General features: G+C 39.8%; 1 protein-coding gene across 1 annotated transcript in view; it reads left to right on the forward strand.

Moving 5' to 3' along the window:
• FREM1 (FRAS1 related extracellular matrix 1) overlaps positions 1–21,483 on the forward strand; it is a 68,379-nt gene that overhangs the window by 31,805 nt on the left and 15,091 nt on the right. The window contains exons 20-30 of the mRNA XM_071730085.1: positions 106–302; positions 516–744; positions 2,258–2,402; positions 5,590–5,731; positions 7,106–7,301; positions 8,032–8,296; positions 12,533–12,947; positions 14,070–14,271; positions 14,671–14,815; positions 16,919–17,048; positions 18,421–18,493. Coding sequence (XP_071586186.1) covers positions 106–302; positions 516–744; positions 2,258–2,402; positions 5,590–5,731; positions 7,106–7,301; positions 8,032–8,296; positions 12,533–12,947; positions 14,070–14,271; positions 14,671–14,815; positions 16,919–17,048; positions 18,421–18,493 — 2,139 coding nt within the window. The remainder of the gene's footprint in view (positions 1–105; positions 303–515; positions 745–2,257; positions 2,403–5,589; positions 5,732–7,105; positions 7,302–8,031; positions 8,297–12,532; positions 12,948–14,069; positions 14,272–14,670; positions 14,816–16,918; positions 17,049–18,420; positions 18,494–21,483) is intronic.

Here is a 21,483-nt window from a genome sequence, read left to right on the forward strand (position 1 = left end):
GATTTGTTCTTTGAAGAAAGGCAGTTTCAGGGTTTTTTTTATGTCACGTAAGACCAGAAGGCAGGAAAAGACTGTGCTAACTCACCATCTCTTTAAAATCTCTAGCTTCATTTCAGCTGAAGCACCTGAAATCCCTGAACATAAACTATGTACAAGCCAGGCACATGCGAATGGAGCCAACAGCAGACCACTTTGTACTTCATGTCACCGATGGGCTGCATCACTCAGCAGAGATTCCATTTTTTGTGCTGATCAACCCAACCAATGATGAAGTCCCAGAATTCATAGCAAGGAATATAACTGTAAGGAGGAATAATTCAAACAATTATTTTATACCTGAAAACACTCCTTAATGTAAGAAGAACATTCTTCTGACATCTGTTCCTCTGCATCTTTCCCTTAATTTGTGTAGCCCAGTTAAATCCTAGGTAAACCTGTAACACAGAAAATCATTTTAACGTTGTATTCTTTCTTTTTATGTAAAAGAATTGGACATTTGTTTCTGCCATGTTCAGGTTCAAGAAGGGGAGATGAAAGAGCTGGATCTCTCCGTTATCAATGCCATTGATCTGGATGTGCCCCAAGACCATTTGGTATTTGAGGTTGTGCAGAGGCCCTGCCATGGGTTCCTCATTAATGGTGTTCATGGCAATGATGTCCTACACTATAAACAGTTACTTAACCATGACCATGGCAGCAACGCATTGCTTGTTCACGAATTTTCCATGGAGCTACTGAAGAATGGTAGGTGCAGCATTCTTTTGACATTTGTCTTTCATTCCTTTAAGGAGACAAGGTGGCATAATGTCCTTCACTACTTGATGGTAGAATCCTTCACTAATTATTTATTCATTTGCGTTATGTATATTTCCAATACAAGTTTATGAATAGAAGTTAATGCATTTAGTATTGAAGTTATTAACAGAATTTAGGTTCTATCAATAAAAATCACACGAGAAGCCCACATGTCTGAAAGGATGACTATGACTACATGACTTGCCCTGAAATAATAAAGGGAAGAATGTAACTTATCAGAACACAGAGTTCAAAATCTAAAACAAAGACAGAGAGACTAAATACAAAACACATGAACTGATCACAAGGTTAAATATTGCTCTAAATGGTGACAGAATCATAGAATCCCAGAGTAGTTTGGGTTGTAAGGGAGTTTTAAGGATCACCTAGTCCATCTGTCATGGTCAGATACACATTCCAGTAGACCAGGTTGCTCAAAACCCCATCCAATCTGGCCTTGAACACTCCCAGAGAGGGAGTATTCATGACTTTTCTGGACTACATGTCCTAGTGTCTCACCATCCTTACTGTAAACCATTTTTTCCTTATGTCCAACCTAAACCTACCCTCTTCCAGTTTAAAACTCTTGGCATTTGTTATGTCATTGACAGCATCTTTGCTATAAGCCTTCTTTATGTGTTAGAATGCCACAACATATAACTTCATCATACCTCCATGTACCTTACAGTAACGTTATGAACTGGGTCCCTATAGCTTAGCATGATGAATTAACATGATTTGAAGCAGCAAAGCTCTTTCAAGTACATGCAATCAGTGTATTTAACACTGCCAAGAATATGATGTACTCTTCCAGATTCTGGCCATTTAATGAATCACTGGATCTATTAATATTAAGAGGCCTCTTGGCATGTCTAATATGAACCTTCAGAAATACCATGTCCATACACCAAATTCCTCAGCTTTTCCAAATCCTGCTTTCGACTCTTTCAGTTGTTCAGCTTTTCTGTTCTCCTGTCCACAATGGTGGCCAAGGCATGCCTGGACAGGATCTGACTGCTCATGGTCATAGCCACAAGGTCAGCTTGTTCTTCTCAAGACTCGTTTAAAGCCCCCTGAGGATTACTTAAGACACAGAAAAGTGCTGCTTGATACTCTCACTGTTTCTATGGTCCCTGTTAAAATTAATTGGAATGAGGAGCAGAAATGTTCCTTTTTTAGACCAGCAGAGACCCTTCTGTGAAGGGAGTTACTTCTTACACAAGTTATCTGGTGTCTTTGAGTCAATAGTATGTTGTTAAATTAATGAACAAGAGTAGCTCACCAAGCTCATCTTCAGTTAGCAGAAAGAATCTTGCTGTGACCAGGGCATATGGGGAGGGGAGATGGAAGAAGGGTGATAGAAGCAGGATTAAATGTGAGAGATTTTGCAGGAGTCAGATTTATTTGTTAATTTTGTTTCTCTCTCTCCCTTTCTCTCTCTTATTTTTCATTCCCTGCACAGGAATGAAGCTGATGTACATGCATGACAATACAGAAAACCTCACTGACAGTTTCAAAATCCAGCTATCAGATGGGAAACATAAAGTCCTCAAAACCATTTCAGTAAAGGTCATTCCAGTTAATGATGAGAAACCAGTGCTGAGCAAGTAAGCCACATGTTTTTGTCTCTGACACAGAGGGATGAGTTTAGACAAAATGACCCTAAAGTGATCAAAAGAGCAAATAGATGACTGATGGGGAAACAATGCAATAATTAGTCACAGACCAGTATCAATATAGATGCTTGCATGAGGGCTTTTATCAACCAGTTTAAGAAGAATTTTAGTGAAAGAAAGATACGATTTAATATTGCTCAATATTAAAGGAACAGAGAAAAAGAAAGGGGGGAAACAGTCTTGTTTTTTCTTTCACAGCTTACTTCAAGATGTTACTTTGCTTTCCCCTTGCCTGGGGTAATCACCTGTCTAAAACCTCTCTCTGAAAGCAGCCCTGTATTCTGACATGAGAGAATCCACAAGGCTGATGGGGAAAGCCTTTCAGCTTAGTTATTCTCTTCTATTAAAAAAATATTGCACAGCCATAACTCAGCTTCTGAAAAGGTACTCACAAACTTTCCTTACAGTCCAAAACTGGGAGTCATAAATATTCAGACTTGGTCAGAAATTGCCTGGCAGACCATTTGCAGATAGGCAGCTGGCTGTGAGAGAGCCAAACCTCCTGGACATTTTAACTAGGAGCTCATCCCTTGGGATCCCCATTTTTTAGCTGATGACCTGCCACAGAGCATCAGGGCCTCTGTCCTCCTGGATGCTTTCCAACCCCAGACAGGCAGATGGGGAGTTGGGAGCCCGAAGGCTTTGGGAGTATAGTTCCAAAACTCTGAAGTTTGCATATCAGAAATGACTCACAGCCTGTTAAGCAGGCTGCCACTGAAGTGGGAATTTCTCATCCCTCAGGATATTTGGCCTACCTTTGTATGAAACTTGCATTTCTCATTGCAGAGAATTTTGAACGTTTTGTTAACCATGTAGAGCTTCTTGCATTAACAAATGTTAGTTTTATAGCTGAAAGATTATCAAGGACTACATAATGCTAACAAGAGATAAAGTCCATTTCTAGTTAGAATAATGGGTACAGTTTATGTATTCACATAATGTACACTGATAACTACTGATAATTGCCCATTTGTTCCCCACATGGTAAAGATTGCTATGTAATTTTCCTCTCTTTCTCTGTGAAGGGAGATGATGGAGTGCAAGAAGTCAAGTGTTTTCAGCTTTGCCTAACTGGATCCAGAAACTGTTGCTGCCATTCCTGGTGATGTTAGAAATCACCGTTTGCCATTCCTGTATTGAGCAGTAGCACGCAGTGAGCCACCTACATTGAAAATAGCTATATCATTATAAGAAGTTACTGCTTCTTACCTCTTGCTCTTCCACTGAGATGTAGTATTCTGCCAAGGGTTAAGCAGTAGTGCTTAAAAGAAACATGTTTGGCATTGAAGAGGTTTAGCTGTCATGTTCGGTCACCACATCTTCGTTGTGGGGTAGGAGTTCCCTTATGCCACTGCAGTATTTTACAGGTCTACACAACAATAACTGAGAGATCTTTCTCATCTTTTGATCTGAAGGCACCTTTCTACCTTAGGGAGTTTCAGTTCTCAACTCCATAAGGTACAGTCAACAGACTGAAGAATCTGGGATGGGATGGGATGTTACTGACTGGCAAACAGTGGCTCTTATTCACAGTCATTGCCAAAAACTCAATCTGTTACCTCTTGGATTGTACCCTGTAATAAAGGGTACCCTTGGGGAATTTAGGGCCATCACACACTCCCCTTGAAAGCATCTTCTCAAGACGAGACGTGGCTGCTAGACTTAACCAGCTATCTGCTAAACATAGTAAGTTTGGATTAGACGGCCTTCAGGAAGTAGTTAAACATGTTTATCTGAACTTATTTTTTTGTTTGAATTAACCCTTCCTAGGTTTCAGTCTCTGGGCCAGACACATGGTCTTTCTGTTTCTGCAGTCCCAGCATTATTATTGCTGGTATAAGCAAATCATTAAGATTGCTTGGTCTGCCATTAATGTGAATTGGTATACTTTGTCACAGGACTCCATTTTCTTTGCTTCTCATTTTCCAAAAATGAAATTTCTAGGCCTCATATCCATATCAGTTTGAATAAGAAATTTCAGGAAAAAAAAATCTCTACTCTCTCTGAGAATAATAAACGCATTCTCCAAAATCACAAAGTGTTTGTGACAATATGTTCTTTGAAAATCTGTTGTCATTCTGGTTTGAAGCAGGCACTTGCATCTTTGCAAAGAAAAATCGCTGTTACATGTGTCTTTAGTAATTCTGGTAAAAATCTATCTGTATTTGGGCTTTGAAATAGCACGGCATGCACAAGCTCTGTTGCATCTGGCCAGCATCTAGCTGCCCAAATACCTAAGGAATCTCTCCTTTTCCAACCTGCTCCATGGCCCATGGGCAGATTAGTGTTAGCAGGCCCCATCCATGGCATAACTGAATATGCTGAATCCCTTCCAAGTTTCTTGAAACTTTTGTAGAGCTTAATAATGGCGCTACACTGCGAAAGTGTGAGGCAGCTAAAGCAAAATGAGAAAACAGGGTGCACAGAGGCAAATTGGAGGATGGTTACTAGCTGAGAAGAGGAATAGAATAGACACAATCTGAGAATCATCCTAGATCAAGACTCTTCCTGAATTTAAAACAATATGGGATTTTTCCCACAGAGCTGTCTCAGATTTCATTTGTGACTGGTGATGGCCATTTCTGCAAAGGAACAGGTGGCCTTAACCTTCTTTTCTGAATCCAGAACCCAGGAATATTCTGCCACAGAGAGCACAGAGAATAAGCCAGTTAGGTCTCTGTAGTGTCTCTTAAGACTAAGCTGAGTAGTGACAACCTACTTATTTCAAAGAAAGTCTTTTCCCTAATGAAAAAATAGTTATTTAGAGCCATTATTACTATGGTCTGTAGTAGCAGTAGTATATAATACAATTTATTCATGTACATAGTCCTCTTATAAACTGGAAAAAGGCAAGCAGAATAGGGCCCAGGGGAAGATAATGGGCATTGTAAATCCCAGGTTGTTGTAAGTATCTGCTTTGTTGTTTTTCCACCACTGTAAGGAGAGCCTGGTCTCTCCCTGTTTGCTTTTTTCCTGTTTTGAAATGAAATAAGCACTCTCATTCTTTCTGCAGCTGTAATTTGTCTGCATCTGAGTAATCCATATTCCTGGCAGAGAAATTACGTGTTGGAAAGGTTACTCTTCTTTTGCATCAACACATGACTTTTAATTTTTGCAGGAAGGATAATATAGAGGTGAACATGGGTGAAGCTCGGATAATTTCTAGTGCTGTTCTGTCAGCAGAAGATAAAGATACCCCCAGGGAGAGAATTTACTACTTATTTGAAAGAATTCCAGAAAACGGTCAGCTTCAGCACAAGGTTAGTCTTTGTACTTCAACAAAAAGCAGGCATACAAAGGACTGTCTCTTTTTAGGCTAGAATTTAGTTCGTCTTCCTTTCTCTCAAATGTCTGTCATGTTTTGAAGTAGATGGCTATGGCCATTTTGTGGAAATAATGTGGAACAAAACAATGATTCTGTCCCAGAGGCTTTGACACTGAAGGCCAAATCCTCAACAGGAGGAGGTGGGGATGGAAAGCATGGGGGGATCATCTGAAGGGACAAGGAAGAGAGGTGCTGGGGGAGTCAGCCCACAGAGGGGTAAAACCAAGTGTCAAAGCTGGGAGAAGATGGGAGGAAAGTCTGAAAAATGATCTGAAAAATGGGACAAGTAAACCATAACTTCAGTTACCTCTGGGTTCAGAAAAAATGGAGATGTGTGTGAGTAATAAATCATGAGTTAGAAGACAAGCATGGGAGGAAGGATGGGCATAAAAGAAGAAAAGGATATATAGCAAGAGGAAAGGCAGAAAATAAGATCAGAAATGCAAAGAAAGATGAACATCTATTTACCAAAGATAAGCATTAGGAAAAAGATTTTAAAAAAAGCCTCTTTTTCATTACATGCTTTTATAGTTAAAAAAAAAGAAATCAGTTTTCTAAGACCTGCGAGCCTCAAAAGTATTTTGATACTGAAACCCTTCAGGAATCTGTGGATCACATACAACTTAATTAATTAATTAATACTACGAATTAAAGAGGCAAAAGACAGCTCCTGGCTGGAGTCTGACAGTTGGAGCACAGGGGGTACTTGAATGTATTTGAGCTCTCTGTCCTCAATAGCCTATGCTCTAAAGTCACTTATACTGTTACTTCAGGTTCTATGTCAAATAAGCAGATCAGGACAATACAGGGTATAATAATACCTTCTGAAAAGCCAGCAGTTTTATTGGGCAATTCATATTTTTCCATCAGAGGACCTCTGAGCTCTATATTTCTGTGCTTCCCTGGACTTCCCCATAGGTGTTTTTCTGATATGTCTTTTAGCATGGTTTTGGATGGAACCAAGAGCAGTTTTGTTAAATTAAGAAATGGAACACAGAAGCAGGGTCAGGAACCATTTCTATTTCATCTTGTTTATGTCTTGTTGAGAAGTATGCAGAAATGTGTATCCTGGAGTAAAAGTGTCTAAACCACATTGACTCAGTTTTATTCATTACCACTGTATTTTCTCCACTCTTATAGCTGCTTGGGAACAACTCCAGCTCTTTACTGCCCTTCAAAACCTACTATGAGGAAAGTCTATAGCTTAGAAGGAAAGCCAGGTAGTTTCCAGTACCAGTTCGCATAACCACAAACAAACACTTACTGGACAGAATGCATCTGTTTAATGAAGGATGTTTATTCTTTCTAGGTAGGTCAAGGTTGGATGACTCTCCAAACTGGAATGAAGTGCAGTCAGGAAGAACTGGATATGAATCTTGTGAGATACATACATACAGGAGCTATAGGGTCCAAGAACCAAGACAGCTTCACATTTTACCTGTGGGATGGGTACAACAGATCCCCACCTGTGGACTTCTACATAAATATCAAGGACATGGAAAAAGGTAAATATCTGCCAGACCTGATGTTTCACAGTTCCTGTTTCTGAAACAGAGATGCTCAGAGCCCACATCCTGATCCTTTCCCTAAGCACTATGTAGGCCCTTGGCAAGGCCTCTTGCAGACCCCCAAAGCCCATTTGCTTGGATTTCACTGCTGATCACAGCCTTGGTGTTAGTGGTGAAGAAGTAGACCTGGGATAGGAACAGGCTCTGCCTGAGACAGTCTGCTGCACCTTGCCTCCCTAGATTCCCAGCAACTTTTCAAATAGAACCGAACATACCCTCTGAAACTAGCTTTATGTCTGTGTAAATCAAAGCACAGAAAACCAGCAAGAATTTAATAAGGCAGAGAAAACACTGTTCAAGAACATCTCTGCCTTTCATGTTTATGCTCTAGTCTTCAGGTCTCTCTTAATTTATTGCATCCCTATTAGAAACCCAAATTAGATCACGTTAACCTGACCCTGATAGTATTGGGAAAAGGGTCTAGAGACGTTGTGTGGTCCCTGCCCTTGGCAGTTTTCAGTCCCTGATGAGATAAAGTCCTGAGCAACTTGGTTAAGGTTGATCTCATGACTAGAGATGTCCTGAAGATCCTTCCAGCCTGAATTTCCTTATAATCCTAGAGTTCTACAAATTTTCTACCAGTGATGGCTAACATGTGGCTCAATAATGTATAAGAACATTTTTAAATGCAATGTGGCTGTTTTAGCGTTGTTTTTCTATTCTGCAGGAGACATTGCTGTTTTCATAAAGCCTCTCAGAGTGTCCAAAGGGGATCGGGGCTATATTACAACTGATGTCCTCCTTGCACTGGATGGTACTGACAAGCCAGAGGAGCTTCTCTATGTGATAACCTCCCCACCCCAATATGGACAAATAGAATATGTCAGCTACCCTGACATTCCTATTACGAGCTTCAGTCAAATGGATATAGCAAGACAGATAGTCTGCTATGTTCACAACACCAAGGCGATTGTTCCTGAAGATACCTTCAGGTAAGGTTTAACAACCCAGCCCAAAACCCTTTCCTCCTGGATTTCTTGGGTATTATAAACAATGGAGCACAAACCAAACAAAAACCACCTTGTAACAAATTACTAAAAAGCGGTCAAATTCTCTGAGAATTCTCAGTATTTATATAGTGAAGACATTTCTACTGTCATACACATAGTTATAGCTGCTTTAACACTGATGCTGAAACAGTAGCCAGAGCCATCTTCTCTCAATGATACTAGCTTCAATATTGCTATAGCACCAATTTCACTAGCTTCAATATTGATTCAATATTCCTTAGACTAGGTGCACTTCTAAAATGAATATTTCCTTATTTTGTTCCTAAATGAACCTCTCTTGGTTATAGAGTGATGTAATGAGTTACCATCAGGTAAAGACAGAAAAATGTATTGTTGCTAAAAGGCTCATGGGCTGTTTTGTAAATTCAGGAAAAAGACAAGAACTCAGAAGTGAAGTATTTTTAAAGGAAGAACATTAACCAGCATTAGCATCTTCCTCTAAAAATAGTTTTTGGAAGAAAATGGACTTCCTGTAAAATTCAAATTTTCAGCACAAAAATAAAAGCTTAGTAGTTTTCCATTGGTGACTAAGAAAAATTAAGGATTTCTCTCTTCTGAGTCGTAATTCAGAAAAGGGCCTTTCTTATGATCTGTTATGAATAGATTCATGATCGGAACAGCATTTTCCATCATGTAAAATGAAGGTTTAAGAACATCTTGTGTCATGAAGTTCGAGAAGTTTTGCACAGGGAAGTCAATCAAGTGGAGCATGGAGACATCACATAAAGCTCCCTATGACACCAGGACAGTGCAGGAGACATTGTCTAGCATTAAGCCAAAACTAACTTGGGGACTTTCCAGAGCTGAAACATTTTTAACTATCCCTTCTGTTAAGTTCAGTGTGGTGAAAATTCTAGTTAGGACTGATCCAGTTGTAGTCATAACACAAAAGGTGAAAAATATTCTCTGGCTTTATGTTTTTCAATCGTGAAACACTATGCCCAAAACTAGAATTAGCTTAGACAAGCATGGTTGCAATCATGCCAGCCCTAGGTTGGGCAGTGTAGGAACGGTTTGTGTATGACTTTTATACTTCGCTAATGACAAAAGACCAAACAACTTTAGGGAAACTGTGCATGTGGATAACCCAATGTCTGCTGTTTAGGTCAATGGCTTAGAACCAAACCAGAAAGGCAGCTGTAAAAAAAGGAAGGTTATGGTACTTCAGTAAATATTGATATTCAAAACTATTTTAATCACAATAATTGATGTTCCTTTGGAAAAGAATTTGGTTTTGTGTAGACATAAATATTGTGGCAGATTATTATTATTATTTAAACAAGGAAAGGTTGCATTAATCATATGGGTAATTATAGCAGGGGAGGTTAACTGATCAGATTTCTACTTTCCACTGAAGTGCTTCCTTCAGACATAAATTTGCCTGTATTGTTTGGTGCTGCTGGCCTGGAAGAAAGATTTGGCAGTGCTTGTTTGGACAGATGACTTCAAGTGATTAGCAACCTGACATCAGATGCTGGCAGCAGGATACTAAAAGAACATGCTAATGTCCTCCATTTTGACACGCTGGCTCGATTTTGTAATGAGCTGGCACTATTTATGATTCCATTTTTATCTTTTAAATGCCATGACAGATGGTAGGTCCTTCAGCCAACTCTGTTGCCATCAAACTGCAGAAAGCATGAAATGTTGGTAATGGTGAAATCAAACCATGCAACATGTCCTTCTAACTGTGGCTGAGCGTTGTCCCCTAAATTTCATCAGAGTGAGGAGAAAATTGGCCAGTCTCCCTTCCTAAGGGAAAGATGAAGCAGTCATAAACCAGAAGTAAACAACGACCAGAATCTCACAAAGTACAGAAAAAAGGACATCTTGGGCACAGGCAGCTTCATCACCTGTAAAATTAAGTGGTGTACAACATTAGCATCATAAATTTCAGTCTGATACTGAACATAAACAGAAGATTTGCTCCTACATGGTATTCTGTAGAAGACTGCATGAATGTTCAGTTTCTGACACTGAATTATCCAAGTTTTTCAATTAAATATCATTTCAGACATCATCCAAATGATTTTGCAGCCGTCAAAAAAGAGAGGAAACTCACTTTCTCTTCAATCCTGTAGAATTTTTGAGAGATGCATAAGGTCTTGAATGAACATGTTTCTTTTTTTTTTCCCCGAGCATATTATTTATCATCATTATTCTAGTTCTTTGATTTCAGCTAGTTTACGAATAGCACAACCCTTTTACCATTGGCACAATAGCAGTAAGTCAGTGCAGACAGATGTCTCTAGGTTCCCAGCTGGGAATACCATCCTCAGTAAACATATTTCTAACTGCTATATAGACCCTGCTTTGCCTATGCTCATTCCCATCTGTTTCATGGCATACAGCCAGCTTACAAGTTGATCAAGCCCTAATCATCCTGCATGGGTGAAAGCAGTGAAGAGATTTAGATGGACAGTCTGTGTGACACAGTCAGCAGCTCCAGGAAGGGCACTTGCATTCAAGGCATGCAACAACAGTCCAGGTTCTGACCCTGCAGTTCTGTGAATACTTCTCTTAGTTCTGCAGCCCAGAGAGCAAGAGGAGGCAGGTAATCTAAATGTCAACCAGCCCCTGTATATGGTAGAAGCACACCATGTGGAAAGCAGCCAGCTAGGTTGGCCGTCATATTGTTTGAATCAACCATCCCATGATAATGTCCCACACAAGATCAGCTGCATAAAGTGTAGCTTTATGTGCTCGAAAGGGCTGGGCATTTGATAGTAGGAGAAAAAGAAAGGTCAGAGAATGTGAGGATTCTACCACAAGAAAATTTCTTTCCAAAGCAGACTCTATTCTGGCTCAGGCAGAACCAACCTGGGTGAAAACCACTCTCCAAGATGCTTTTGTTTATATTATGCAGCATAACCACAGAAAAGAATGGTGACCCTTCCCTACTATATAGTGGTGGGACATGAAAGACCATGTGACATTTTAAAAGCAATTTCAAGTTTTATATAACTTCAAAATATGTTCTTACAAGCATGACAATGTGCAGTGTAATTACTTTCAGAAAAAAGATTTAATACTCTTGGCAATGAAAGCTAGGATGAACTTTGAAGGTTCAAATATTGGTTTTGTCTTTCTTTTTATCCACAACTAAATCTGATAACAAATTTTTGCAGTCACTTGTATTGGCAAAAGCCCATAACCAGTTGGTAGACATCCAGTATACTTTTCTTTCCAGCTTTGGACACCTTTATCTTTCTCTTGTTTAGGAAAGGAAAACTAACTGTAGCATAATCAAATCCTTGGTATATCTAAAGAAATACTACTGCTTGGGACAGAACTCTAGAAAACTATGCTGCTATTAATGGAAATTCCTATCATAGCATAAGAACTTAGCAGACTGGACCCTTGGATATGGAAACCTATGTTTTTAAAATCAGCCTAGCAACTTGCATAGTTCAATTCAGCATGTCCCACAGAATCATACTATTTCAGTGAAATCTTACTTGAGTTTTACAAATCAACAAAAATCAGTACTTTCAAATATACAGAATTTTACAGATGCAGTTAGTGTCTAAACAAAACCGTAAAGTGACATGAGAATGGATCTTTTTCCAGATTGTTTTCTTTAAATGGTTTTGGGACTATTGGGTACAAAAGGCTTGTAACAGTGACCAGAAAAAAAAAAAAAACAAAAACCAAAAACACTGCCAAAGTAGACCACACACTTTACATGCCTCATTCTGTAAATTGTAGGCAAAACCAGGACTTTCCCTGGCAGTTGCCACTGCCAGGTAACCAAGTGGAGATACACTTAAGGATGCATACAAACATCTGCATGCAATAAACCCCCCAGCCAGCCCATCATTTTAGAGCTGCTCCATCTGTATCTGAGCTAGAAGATTAGATCAACTCTGTTATGACTGCTGAGACTGATGGGTACATCCTCAAAACCATCCCTCTGGCATTTACTCAGATTCCTTCAGTTGTGTTGTAACTCTCCATGTATATCTGGCCATCTGTTTTCATGTTTGTAAGTTAAACATCTACCCCACCCACAGCCTGGGTTTTAGCTCAGACCATCTCTACTACTTTTGCATTATCAACACAGGCAAGTCCTGTAGTAAAGGTGTGTATTATCATTTCATTTCAGTACATGGTGAATCAAGAACACATGCTGAAGACTACCTTGCCTCTCTTTGCCAGATTCATCATCAGCAATGGACTGAGGACTAAGCATGGGACATTCATGATCTCTTTGGAAGCAGTTGACCAAGCTTTGCCCACACTATCTAGGAACACAGGGCTGAGATTAGTGGAAGGTGCTACGGCACTCATTTCTCCTGATGTCTTGCAACTTTCAGACCCAGACACTACCAAAGACAACCTTACCTTCCTCTTGGCTCAGCTCCCACAGTATGGCAATCTCTATTACAAAGGAGCTGTGCTACTGCAGCACAATTTCACCCAGCAAGATGTGGACAACAGGGATGTTGCATACAAGCACCGAGGTGGGGATTCCCAGACTGACAGATTTACATTTGTTGCAACAGATAGGACTAATCAAGGCTTCATCGTGAATGGGAGGGTGCAGAGCGAGCCAGTGGCATTCACCATTCAGGCAAGTGTGACCACAGGCCTATTTAAAGAGATATATAGCATGATAAGACAGAAAATGTAGTAATTTTTATGAGAACTGGTGTCTGCTGCAGTCTGTGATTGAACTGAGGTATTTATCAGCTACAATGTTTGCTTTATTTGGTCTATGAACAATAAATCCTGAGAATTAACTGTTTGCCACAATGCATTACTCAGGCAAAGATTCTTATGCTGTGCAAAGGGAGGGGCTGCTTTCACGGGAAGAAATATTTCCTGCTTCTATCAATGTAAGCATGTATATACTTATATACATGTACCTGCTAAAAAGAAATCTTACAAAGAAATCTCAACTCCAAAATTGAGCCCATCTATGGGGAGGAATGAACTTCCTCCTGCTCAGCTTTCCCACTTAGTACATGACCTAACTACTCTAATTCATCCTTCCTTTATTAGGATCTTTTTGTTGACTTCCCATTTCCCTCACTTTCTAGTTCTTCCCACTGTGTCATAGGCTCAGAGACCCTTGCTGTGACTTCTTGTATGTGCCTATCTGGCATGTTTCAGGATGTAAAGCAGGCCCTGTTGCACTGTATATTGAAATTCTGTATGCTTAAAAACACTAATGAAGATGCTTCTTACTTTTCCTGATGACAAAGACTGAAGCTGTAGGATAAACAATGAGTGCTGTTTCAACAGGAGATACAGAAACAGCAGCAACTGTTGCCAGGTGCTAGAAGATTAATCAGAAGTTGTGAAAGGTGACACAGATTTGAGTAAACCTATTGGCCGGGTCTATGGCTGTTATTATCATAATCCTTAGGCTTCCATGCTTGTTACTGTAAAACAGAGGTGAGAAGCCTTTGCTGGTGTTCTCATTTTCTGTGCAGAGCAAAAACGAGAGGGAGCACAGGAAGTGTGGGATCAGAGCAGAAGTACACAGAATTTATCTTACCTTCTCCATTGTGTTCTGTTTTCTGCTGCGTGCAGTGACTGGGCAATCTGGGCCTGGAAACCTCTCATGGGAAGTAGCACTTAACTGGACATCAGACTTCTGGAGCAGGCTGCAAGTCGATGTAGGACAAAGTAGGATAGACAATATCCTGATACAGCAAAGTGAATATGTATTTGTTTCACTTTGATTCAGGTGGATTATTTGGACAAAATGGCACCGAAAATCATTCATCTCCGATGCTTTTCTGATGTGGAGCTGCTCAAAAATGGCAATTATGGGATCTATATTACTGCCAGGTCCCTGAAGGCATCTGACCCCGACACAGAAGATGACAAGATAATTTTTAAGATTTTAAGAGGTCCTTATTATGGCTACCTGGAAAATATAATAACAGGTACAGTCTTTATGTGTTGTGGGGCATGGTAGACCATATTCTGAAACCTACCCTGTTAATGTTTGATTGATAGAGGAAATCAAGATTTCTTAGCAAGCTTTGAGCAAACTTTGAATGCAGTAAAAAAGCTTTCACATGAAAACCTGAGTCTCATGTTTATCATGAATCCTCAAAGAGTTTGAGATATTTGTTAATAACCGATGTTGAGAAAATATTTTTTTCTTTGTGTCAAGAAAGGAAAGGTGGATATTGACCATTTGATAAATGTGTCACATGGGAAGAAATTGGAGCCTGTAAACGAGCTGGGATGTTGCTGATCAGCTTATAAAGAGTCTAGATGAGCTATGACGTTTTATCGACAGGCTTGTAATTCACCTGAGTATTTCTCTTCTTTCCTAGGTGGATTTATTCAGGAAGAATTTAGCCAAAAGGATTTAAACAGCAAAATCATACTTTATGTCATCAACCCATCACAGGAAGTCAATTCAGACAATTTAGAGTTTCAAGTCACAGATGCCAGTGGAAACTCTGCAGATCCCCAAAGGTACAAAGGGCTAGTTCCAGGTCAGACTGGGGCACTGTAAGCAAGAGCTGGGCATTCAGAGGCCTAAGATACAGGGTGCTGAGGGATGGTAATGTTGCTTCATCTATGCGGTCCTGCAGTTGAATGTCACTCTTGCCCTGTGCTGACAGCAACACCTTTTTCACAAGCTTGGGACCATGATGGAGGGGATACTCTAAGGCAGTAAATAGCATAAGAGCCATACTCCTGCAAAAGAGCAGGAAGAAGGTGGGGGGCACACAGGATCACCCTCTTCCAAAATTTGTACGAGGCTATTACCAAAATTTCTTTGTGGCATTTAAGCCTAATGTCCAAAAATTAGAGGCTGGGGTATCATCTGAACTGTGCTTTGGCAACAAAGGCCAAAATGCGAGTAGCTCTACAGCAGGGGCACCGTTTCCACCTCTGAAAATAGGGCTGAATGCTCAACCCATTTGTTTACTCTGAAGCAACCTAGAAAGATAATTAATGGTGTTTTCCTCTGTTAAGCGGGTTACCCTCAAACCAAGTCTCATGGCAAGGGAGCTGACTTCCATGCGCCGAGCTCTTCCCCAGAGCTCTCCTCTGCATACTTGAGAGAGGAGGGGACCGGACCGGGCCGAGCCAGCGTTCCGGCAGTTTCGCGCTGTGCCAAAAGATGTCCCCATACACAAACACATCCCAGCTCCGGCGGCCCCAGCGCTTCCCAGCGGCGCGGTGCCTGCTCACGGGTGCCCTTCAGTGACAGCCACCAACAAAACGCTGCCACTCCCCGTGGGGAAGTGTGGGTTCTGGGGTGTTAACAGCAATGCATGGCACCACAGCTTTAGGAAACGAGAAAAGAGAAGCTGCCTTATAGAAAATAGGAGTTTAAGAGATGTAGGCTGGTCTGTTAGCTGCACTGGGCCTCCAGAACAAAGAGGAACTTGGCTTTTAAAGAAAAAATAATGTTTTAAATATTGTATTTAAAAGCTTGTGAGAGGCTTTGTTGTTTGTTTTGTTTTGTGGGGTTTTTTTAATTTAACTTGTTTGTGGCTTTTTGTTTTGTTTTGTTTTGTTTTTAAACCAATACCAATTTATCACCTAATGATCACTGTTTTGAAATACAATTTTGATATGCATATGGATTTTATAAAAATTGAAATCTCCTTTTATGTGAATGCTTCTGGACTCTATCTGGTACATGCATTCCATTTATAAAAAAGAAAGCTAATCAGCTTTTGAATGTGTTGCCCACACAATGAGTATCTCAGGATATGGGAGGACAGGAGGAAACTTCCGCTGGTGTTGCCAACTGGTCAGTCCTGAAAGGTCAACTAGCAGAGCTCATTTTATTTCCTTTCACTCTCTTTAAGTCCTCTGACTCACACTAATTTTTGTCACAGCTTTTAAAAAAGTGAGGTCTTTATTGGCTTCCCTGTCCAGCAAGTGATCTTCCTCAGTTCAGTCACATCCCCTACAAACAATTCTACAATTCAGACTCAGACACTTGCATTGCTGAAGAACAAAAAGCACAGAGATTTTTAAAGTCAGGGGAGGGGGATGGGCAGTCAGCAAGTGGTGGTAAAGTCCTAGAGCATGCCCTGTATCTTAGAGGAGGAAAGTTGGACGATAGATGAAGATGGGAACAAAGGAGCATATATTGCAGAGAAAATGCTGGGGAGCAAAATAAAACTACAAGAGTAAAATAAACTACGAGAGTAGTAAAGAGTAAAAGTAAGAGTAAAATAAAACTACAGGGACAAAGAGAACCCTGTTCTCAAAGAAAAGCAGGAGAAAACAGTGATAGCTTGCCTTGGCCCACTTGATGTTAGGGACAAACTCTCCTCAAACTTGCTGCAGAACCCCTTTGCTGCTGAAACCCTTTTCAGGCTTGGTTTGGGGTAGGCCAAGGATCAACTGGAAGATTCATCAACTGCAGCTCAGTCTTTCTAATCAGCCAGATCACACAAACATGTTGATTTGGAAACAAGGACTGGTTATGTGTATTGGCCAAATCAGCAGTCAGCAGCTTCTGAGGGTGGGGGCAGCAGGGGGTAGGTTTTGCTTTGCTTTGCTTTGCTTTGCTTTGCTTTGCTTCAGACCAGTTTCCCTCCTCTCCCACAGGCTGGAGCTACGGTGGTCTCAGATTGAAATGCAACAGACAGAATATGAAGTGTGTGAGAACGTGGGAGTGGTGCCTCTGAAAATCTCCAGGATGGGATACTCTGCAGAATCTGCCTTTATTGCAGTGCAGGTAAAGCTAAAATCCAAGCTCCTACCTGCAAGCATTTTAATAATAAGTGGTGGAGCCCATTAATTTCTTCCTCAGACTTAAAAGGTATTTCAGTAACCATCAAAGAGGCCATGCAATTCAAACCTGGGACATTGTTCTTGCTAGTACAAACGATTGAAAAATTTCTGATGAAGTCTTCTGATTTTTAAGTAGAAATGTTTACTAACCAAAACTGGAATGCTTTGGAGTACTATTTCAATTCTGACAACCTCCTTTGTCAGGGTAGACAGTTTCATGTGTCCCTATTCTCATAAACTCAGTTTCCAGGATTTGCCACTTGAAAATCCAGGCTTTGGGAAACCTGGGGCCTTGGGACTTCTTAATTCTCTGCTCAAGCTGGAGGAGCTCAGGAGATACAGAAGCTTCAATTCTACAGTCATAGCAGCTTCCCTCATTTCTCCTCCCACTAGCATCAACCTATGAATACAGCCCAAGAATCCCCTTCATTAACAGCCTGTCTTATGTCTGAAAAATTAGACGGAAAGATGAACTTTATAGTTCTGAAAAACAGCTTTTATGCAACTTGCCTTCACAAATTTCAATTCCCCTTGTAAAATGGAAATTCCAGGATTTTACTAGCTTCCTGTGCTAGAAAAATGCTAAAAGTTTCCCTCGCAGTTTCTCAGGATTACAGCCCTACTTGAAAATGTAGTTTTGATTCTCACTCCACTGAAGTCAATGGGAATTTTGTGGTTGACTTAATCAGAGGCAATCCTTCCCTGTCCTTCAGGACTCCAGAGATTTGCTCTATTTGTCACTCAGCTAAAAAGACCAGTGAAATTGACTCCAGCACCAAGAGTGCAGTTTGGAAGCTGGTGTCCAGTGCCAATCTTCTACAGAAATCCAGGGAGTTGCTGGTGTCCCCAAACTGACATATGTACAAGTCTGTGCCTGTCCTGAGTTTTGGGGGCTGAGAGACATCTCTGCATTCAAACATGCCTTCCAAGACCTCACAAAAGGCTAAATGGGGAAATGTGTCTGGGCTGCTGCCTCTCTTCCAGGGTGTTGTGATGTGCTTGTACAGGAGCCAGCTGCGGCTGGGTACCCAGGCAGTGGTTGCTGATGCTGTCAAGCAGCAGTTTGAAAGGGGATGAGGCAAAATTTTAAGGTGAACAAATTTTTTTTCAATTATCAGATTCAAAACCATGAGCATGCACATCACAATATTTATTCTTTAGGCCTTCATCTTTTTTTTAGCCTAAGTACATGTATGGATTGGCCTGTCTTTTTGAGACTCCATGAAGAGACACACAGTAGTTTCAACACCCAATAGAATGCAGTGGTTTGGTGAAATGGGTCACAGTGTTGTTTTTACTGTTTGATTTCCTTGCAGGTCAACGAAATATCTGCTATGCTGGGAAGCGACTTTACAGTGACTACCTCCAAGCTTGTTCAGTTTGATCCAGGTATGAACCAGTGCACTGAATTAATTTTAAAATTCATTCACTTACTCTGAAACTTTAGGCTCTCATTTTGGAGAGTGAAACTGCATATGCAGCTGTAGCTATGCAGTTACTAATTAAGTTACTAATACTAATTAAGATTAAAGACACATAGGCTCATTTCCTGGAAGCACAGTGAGCGTCTTTTGCATTAGTATCCTCATTTCTTAGGATGAGATTGTATATGGTCCCTTAACATCATTTAAAATATCAGAAGTGCTGAAATGATGTTGCCCAATCATCTCACAGGTAGCTCTGAGCTGATCTGTGAGATGCTGTAAAGATATAAACATCTGACCTGGGTGGTGGTCAAATTTAGACAAAACTGAGTACAATTTAAGTTTTGCAAGGTATCCAAGACCAAAAAGGTGCAAAAGAACCTGAAAATTGTCAGACTTCATTTCTGCTTGCACTGTAATCATAACATCAGTCTGCCCTTTGCTGAGGCTGTAAATAGCAAGAAATTATGATAACTGTGTTATCAAAAGGAGGTTGATTATTTTTTCTGTGTGAGAATCAATAGTAAAAATTAATACAAATTTGAAAATACTGAAAAAAGCCTTTCTTTGTTCTGCACAATTTACTATTATTAGGCTTTAAATATCTCCCTTGGTCCAGGGGAAATACAGTCCAAATGAGAGTTTTACAATTTACCATTCAGAAATTCAGCTTCACTTGAAAAACTTGAATTTGCACATATACACAGATTAGCTGGGAATGAAAAATCCATTTGCTGCTATAAGCACTTCCTTTGTGTATGCAAGTTTGAGGGTTTTTGGAACAAGTCCTGTTGCCATAGTCCAGGACTTACTGAAGTTTAGAAAATGAGGTCCACAAAGGCCTCCCAGGATGTTGCCTGCTGTGCCAGGAGAGCTACCCCAAGACTAACAGGAGTAAGATTTCAATGGCAGAAAGGCACAGTGACTACAGAGGAAACAAAATATATCATCTGTGAATGGCTAAAATACATAGAATGTTTTTCTATTCATGAAATAGAATGCATTTCATGGTAAAAAATTACTTGATTTGAAAAACAGATGTGTGGAATGCAGTAAGTCAGATCCAGCCAAAGCCTGGGGATTTTTACTTTAGGACTTAGACTTTTTGTTTTGAAAAAAAATAATAATAATTTTTAAAAATCATAGCATTCTACAGAGATTATGCAGCACTGCATCCCACTAATGAATTCACATATACCCCAGCTTTGTTTGATTATTCAATAGGAATAATTGTACCTTTAAGTTCAGCTAGAGTAAAAAAACTGATTATTTTTGAAAAGCACCACTACAGCCCATTTTAAAAAGGCAAAAAGTTATAGAATGAGCAACTACTGGTTAGCTTTCAGAGGTGAGAGCTGGTTAGCTTTCAGGGAGAACACCCATCAGTAAAATAAAACTGGGAGGAAATGTGGAAATCTGCCCTAATTCCCAGTGTTTTCAGAGCACACATGAGACCTCTGAAACCAGCTAATCACTCAGGAGCATCAGCAAGATCCTTTTTTAGTGTCACTTTTTTTTTTTAAAGTTCTAAATTAGAAGGTGGAAAAAAACATTGACAGATCTGTTTTAAAAAGTCCTTCATATTGTGCTGCTCAGAATTCCAGTTCTCTTTGCTCTAGTGTACTTTGTAAGCTTACCAGCCTCCAGACTTAAGGGGCCAGAGATTGTTGCAAAGAGTCTTTTAGTGTGAGGCTCTACACTAGAGTGTTACTTTTTTGCTGATACATGCAAATTTTCCAAGCATGGGATGATTTATGCTTACAGCTATTGTCTTTCTGAATATGGTGATAAGCCACACGAAAATTAACTGTGGATGTGGATAGGAGAGATACACACTTTATCCTTCTGCTGGCCAGCTTCTCAGTTAAGACAGATGAGCTCCCTCATAGTCTTTTCCAGGTGGCTCAATTAAAAAAATCCTTCACTTAGGCTTAGCTTTGAGAAAAGACTACAATCTCTAGCAGTCAAGCCATCAGTTCCTCAGTTCTCAATTTAATGTGTTTGACAGTTATTGCTTTTCTTCATATTTTTTTGTTTATTTATTTTAATTAATTATTTAGTAAGGCATGAAAGTTTGTTTTAAAAACAAGCCTCAGCTATGTTAGTTGACTGGACTGATTGACACAATAGGCTGAAATGAATAAATGGTAATGAAAAGGAGCAGAAGAAGGCCCTATCCAAATTTATGGGTCTGTTTGTACTAACAGTTTCCCTTGGCTAGAGGATTCACACTGGTAAGAACCAGGGAAATTAGGTTTATGCAAAGTCCCATGAGGATGTAGAATTTTTTTTAGCAAAGTTGTACATATATTGTACATATATTTTTGTTATTAATGCTGGATGTTAGCACTGACTTTATGATGCAGAAACTGTTCCCAGGATGTTTTGTTGACAGCAATGTGTACTTTGAGATCTGTCCTGCTGCCTCAGAGTTCTCCTCATCAAATTTTGTAGCATTTCAGATAATAATTAGCCTAGTTCTTTGTTTTAAATGATCTTTTCTCATTCCCATAATGCAAGCCTGTAGTTATATTGTAAAGGGAAGCAACCAAGTAAAAATTTGTAACGAACTATAAAAATCTACCTAAAAGGCTGTACTTTAACAGTCTTTGATCCATCTGAAGATCTGTTAAATAACTAAACTAAAACTAAGCTTTAAAGATTAAAAAAATATCATTGTCTCTTGAAAATTGATATGAAAGTCCTAAACCTATGCATTGTAGTGCTACTTCCCACATCTACAGAAGCTTTTTGTTACAGGGTATGGACTTGTACTGAATTGCCCAGGAAAAAATTTGAACTTAATGTTATTTGGGAGAACAGCAGGAGTCCATTCAGTTGGTAGGAACAGAATAGTATACACCAGTTACTCCATTCTAGCTGCAGACATGTTAATTAATATATTTCTTTGACATGCTGCTTGATTGAAATAGCAGTCAAAGAGTAATTAAAATG

The sequence above is a fragment of the Heliangelus exortis genome, chromosome Z (assembly GCF_036169615.1).
Source record: "Heliangelus exortis chromosome Z, bHelExo1.hap1, whole genome shotgun sequence".
Lineage (NCBI taxonomy): Eukaryota > Metazoa > Chordata > Aves > Apodiformes > Trochilidae > Heliangelus > Heliangelus exortis.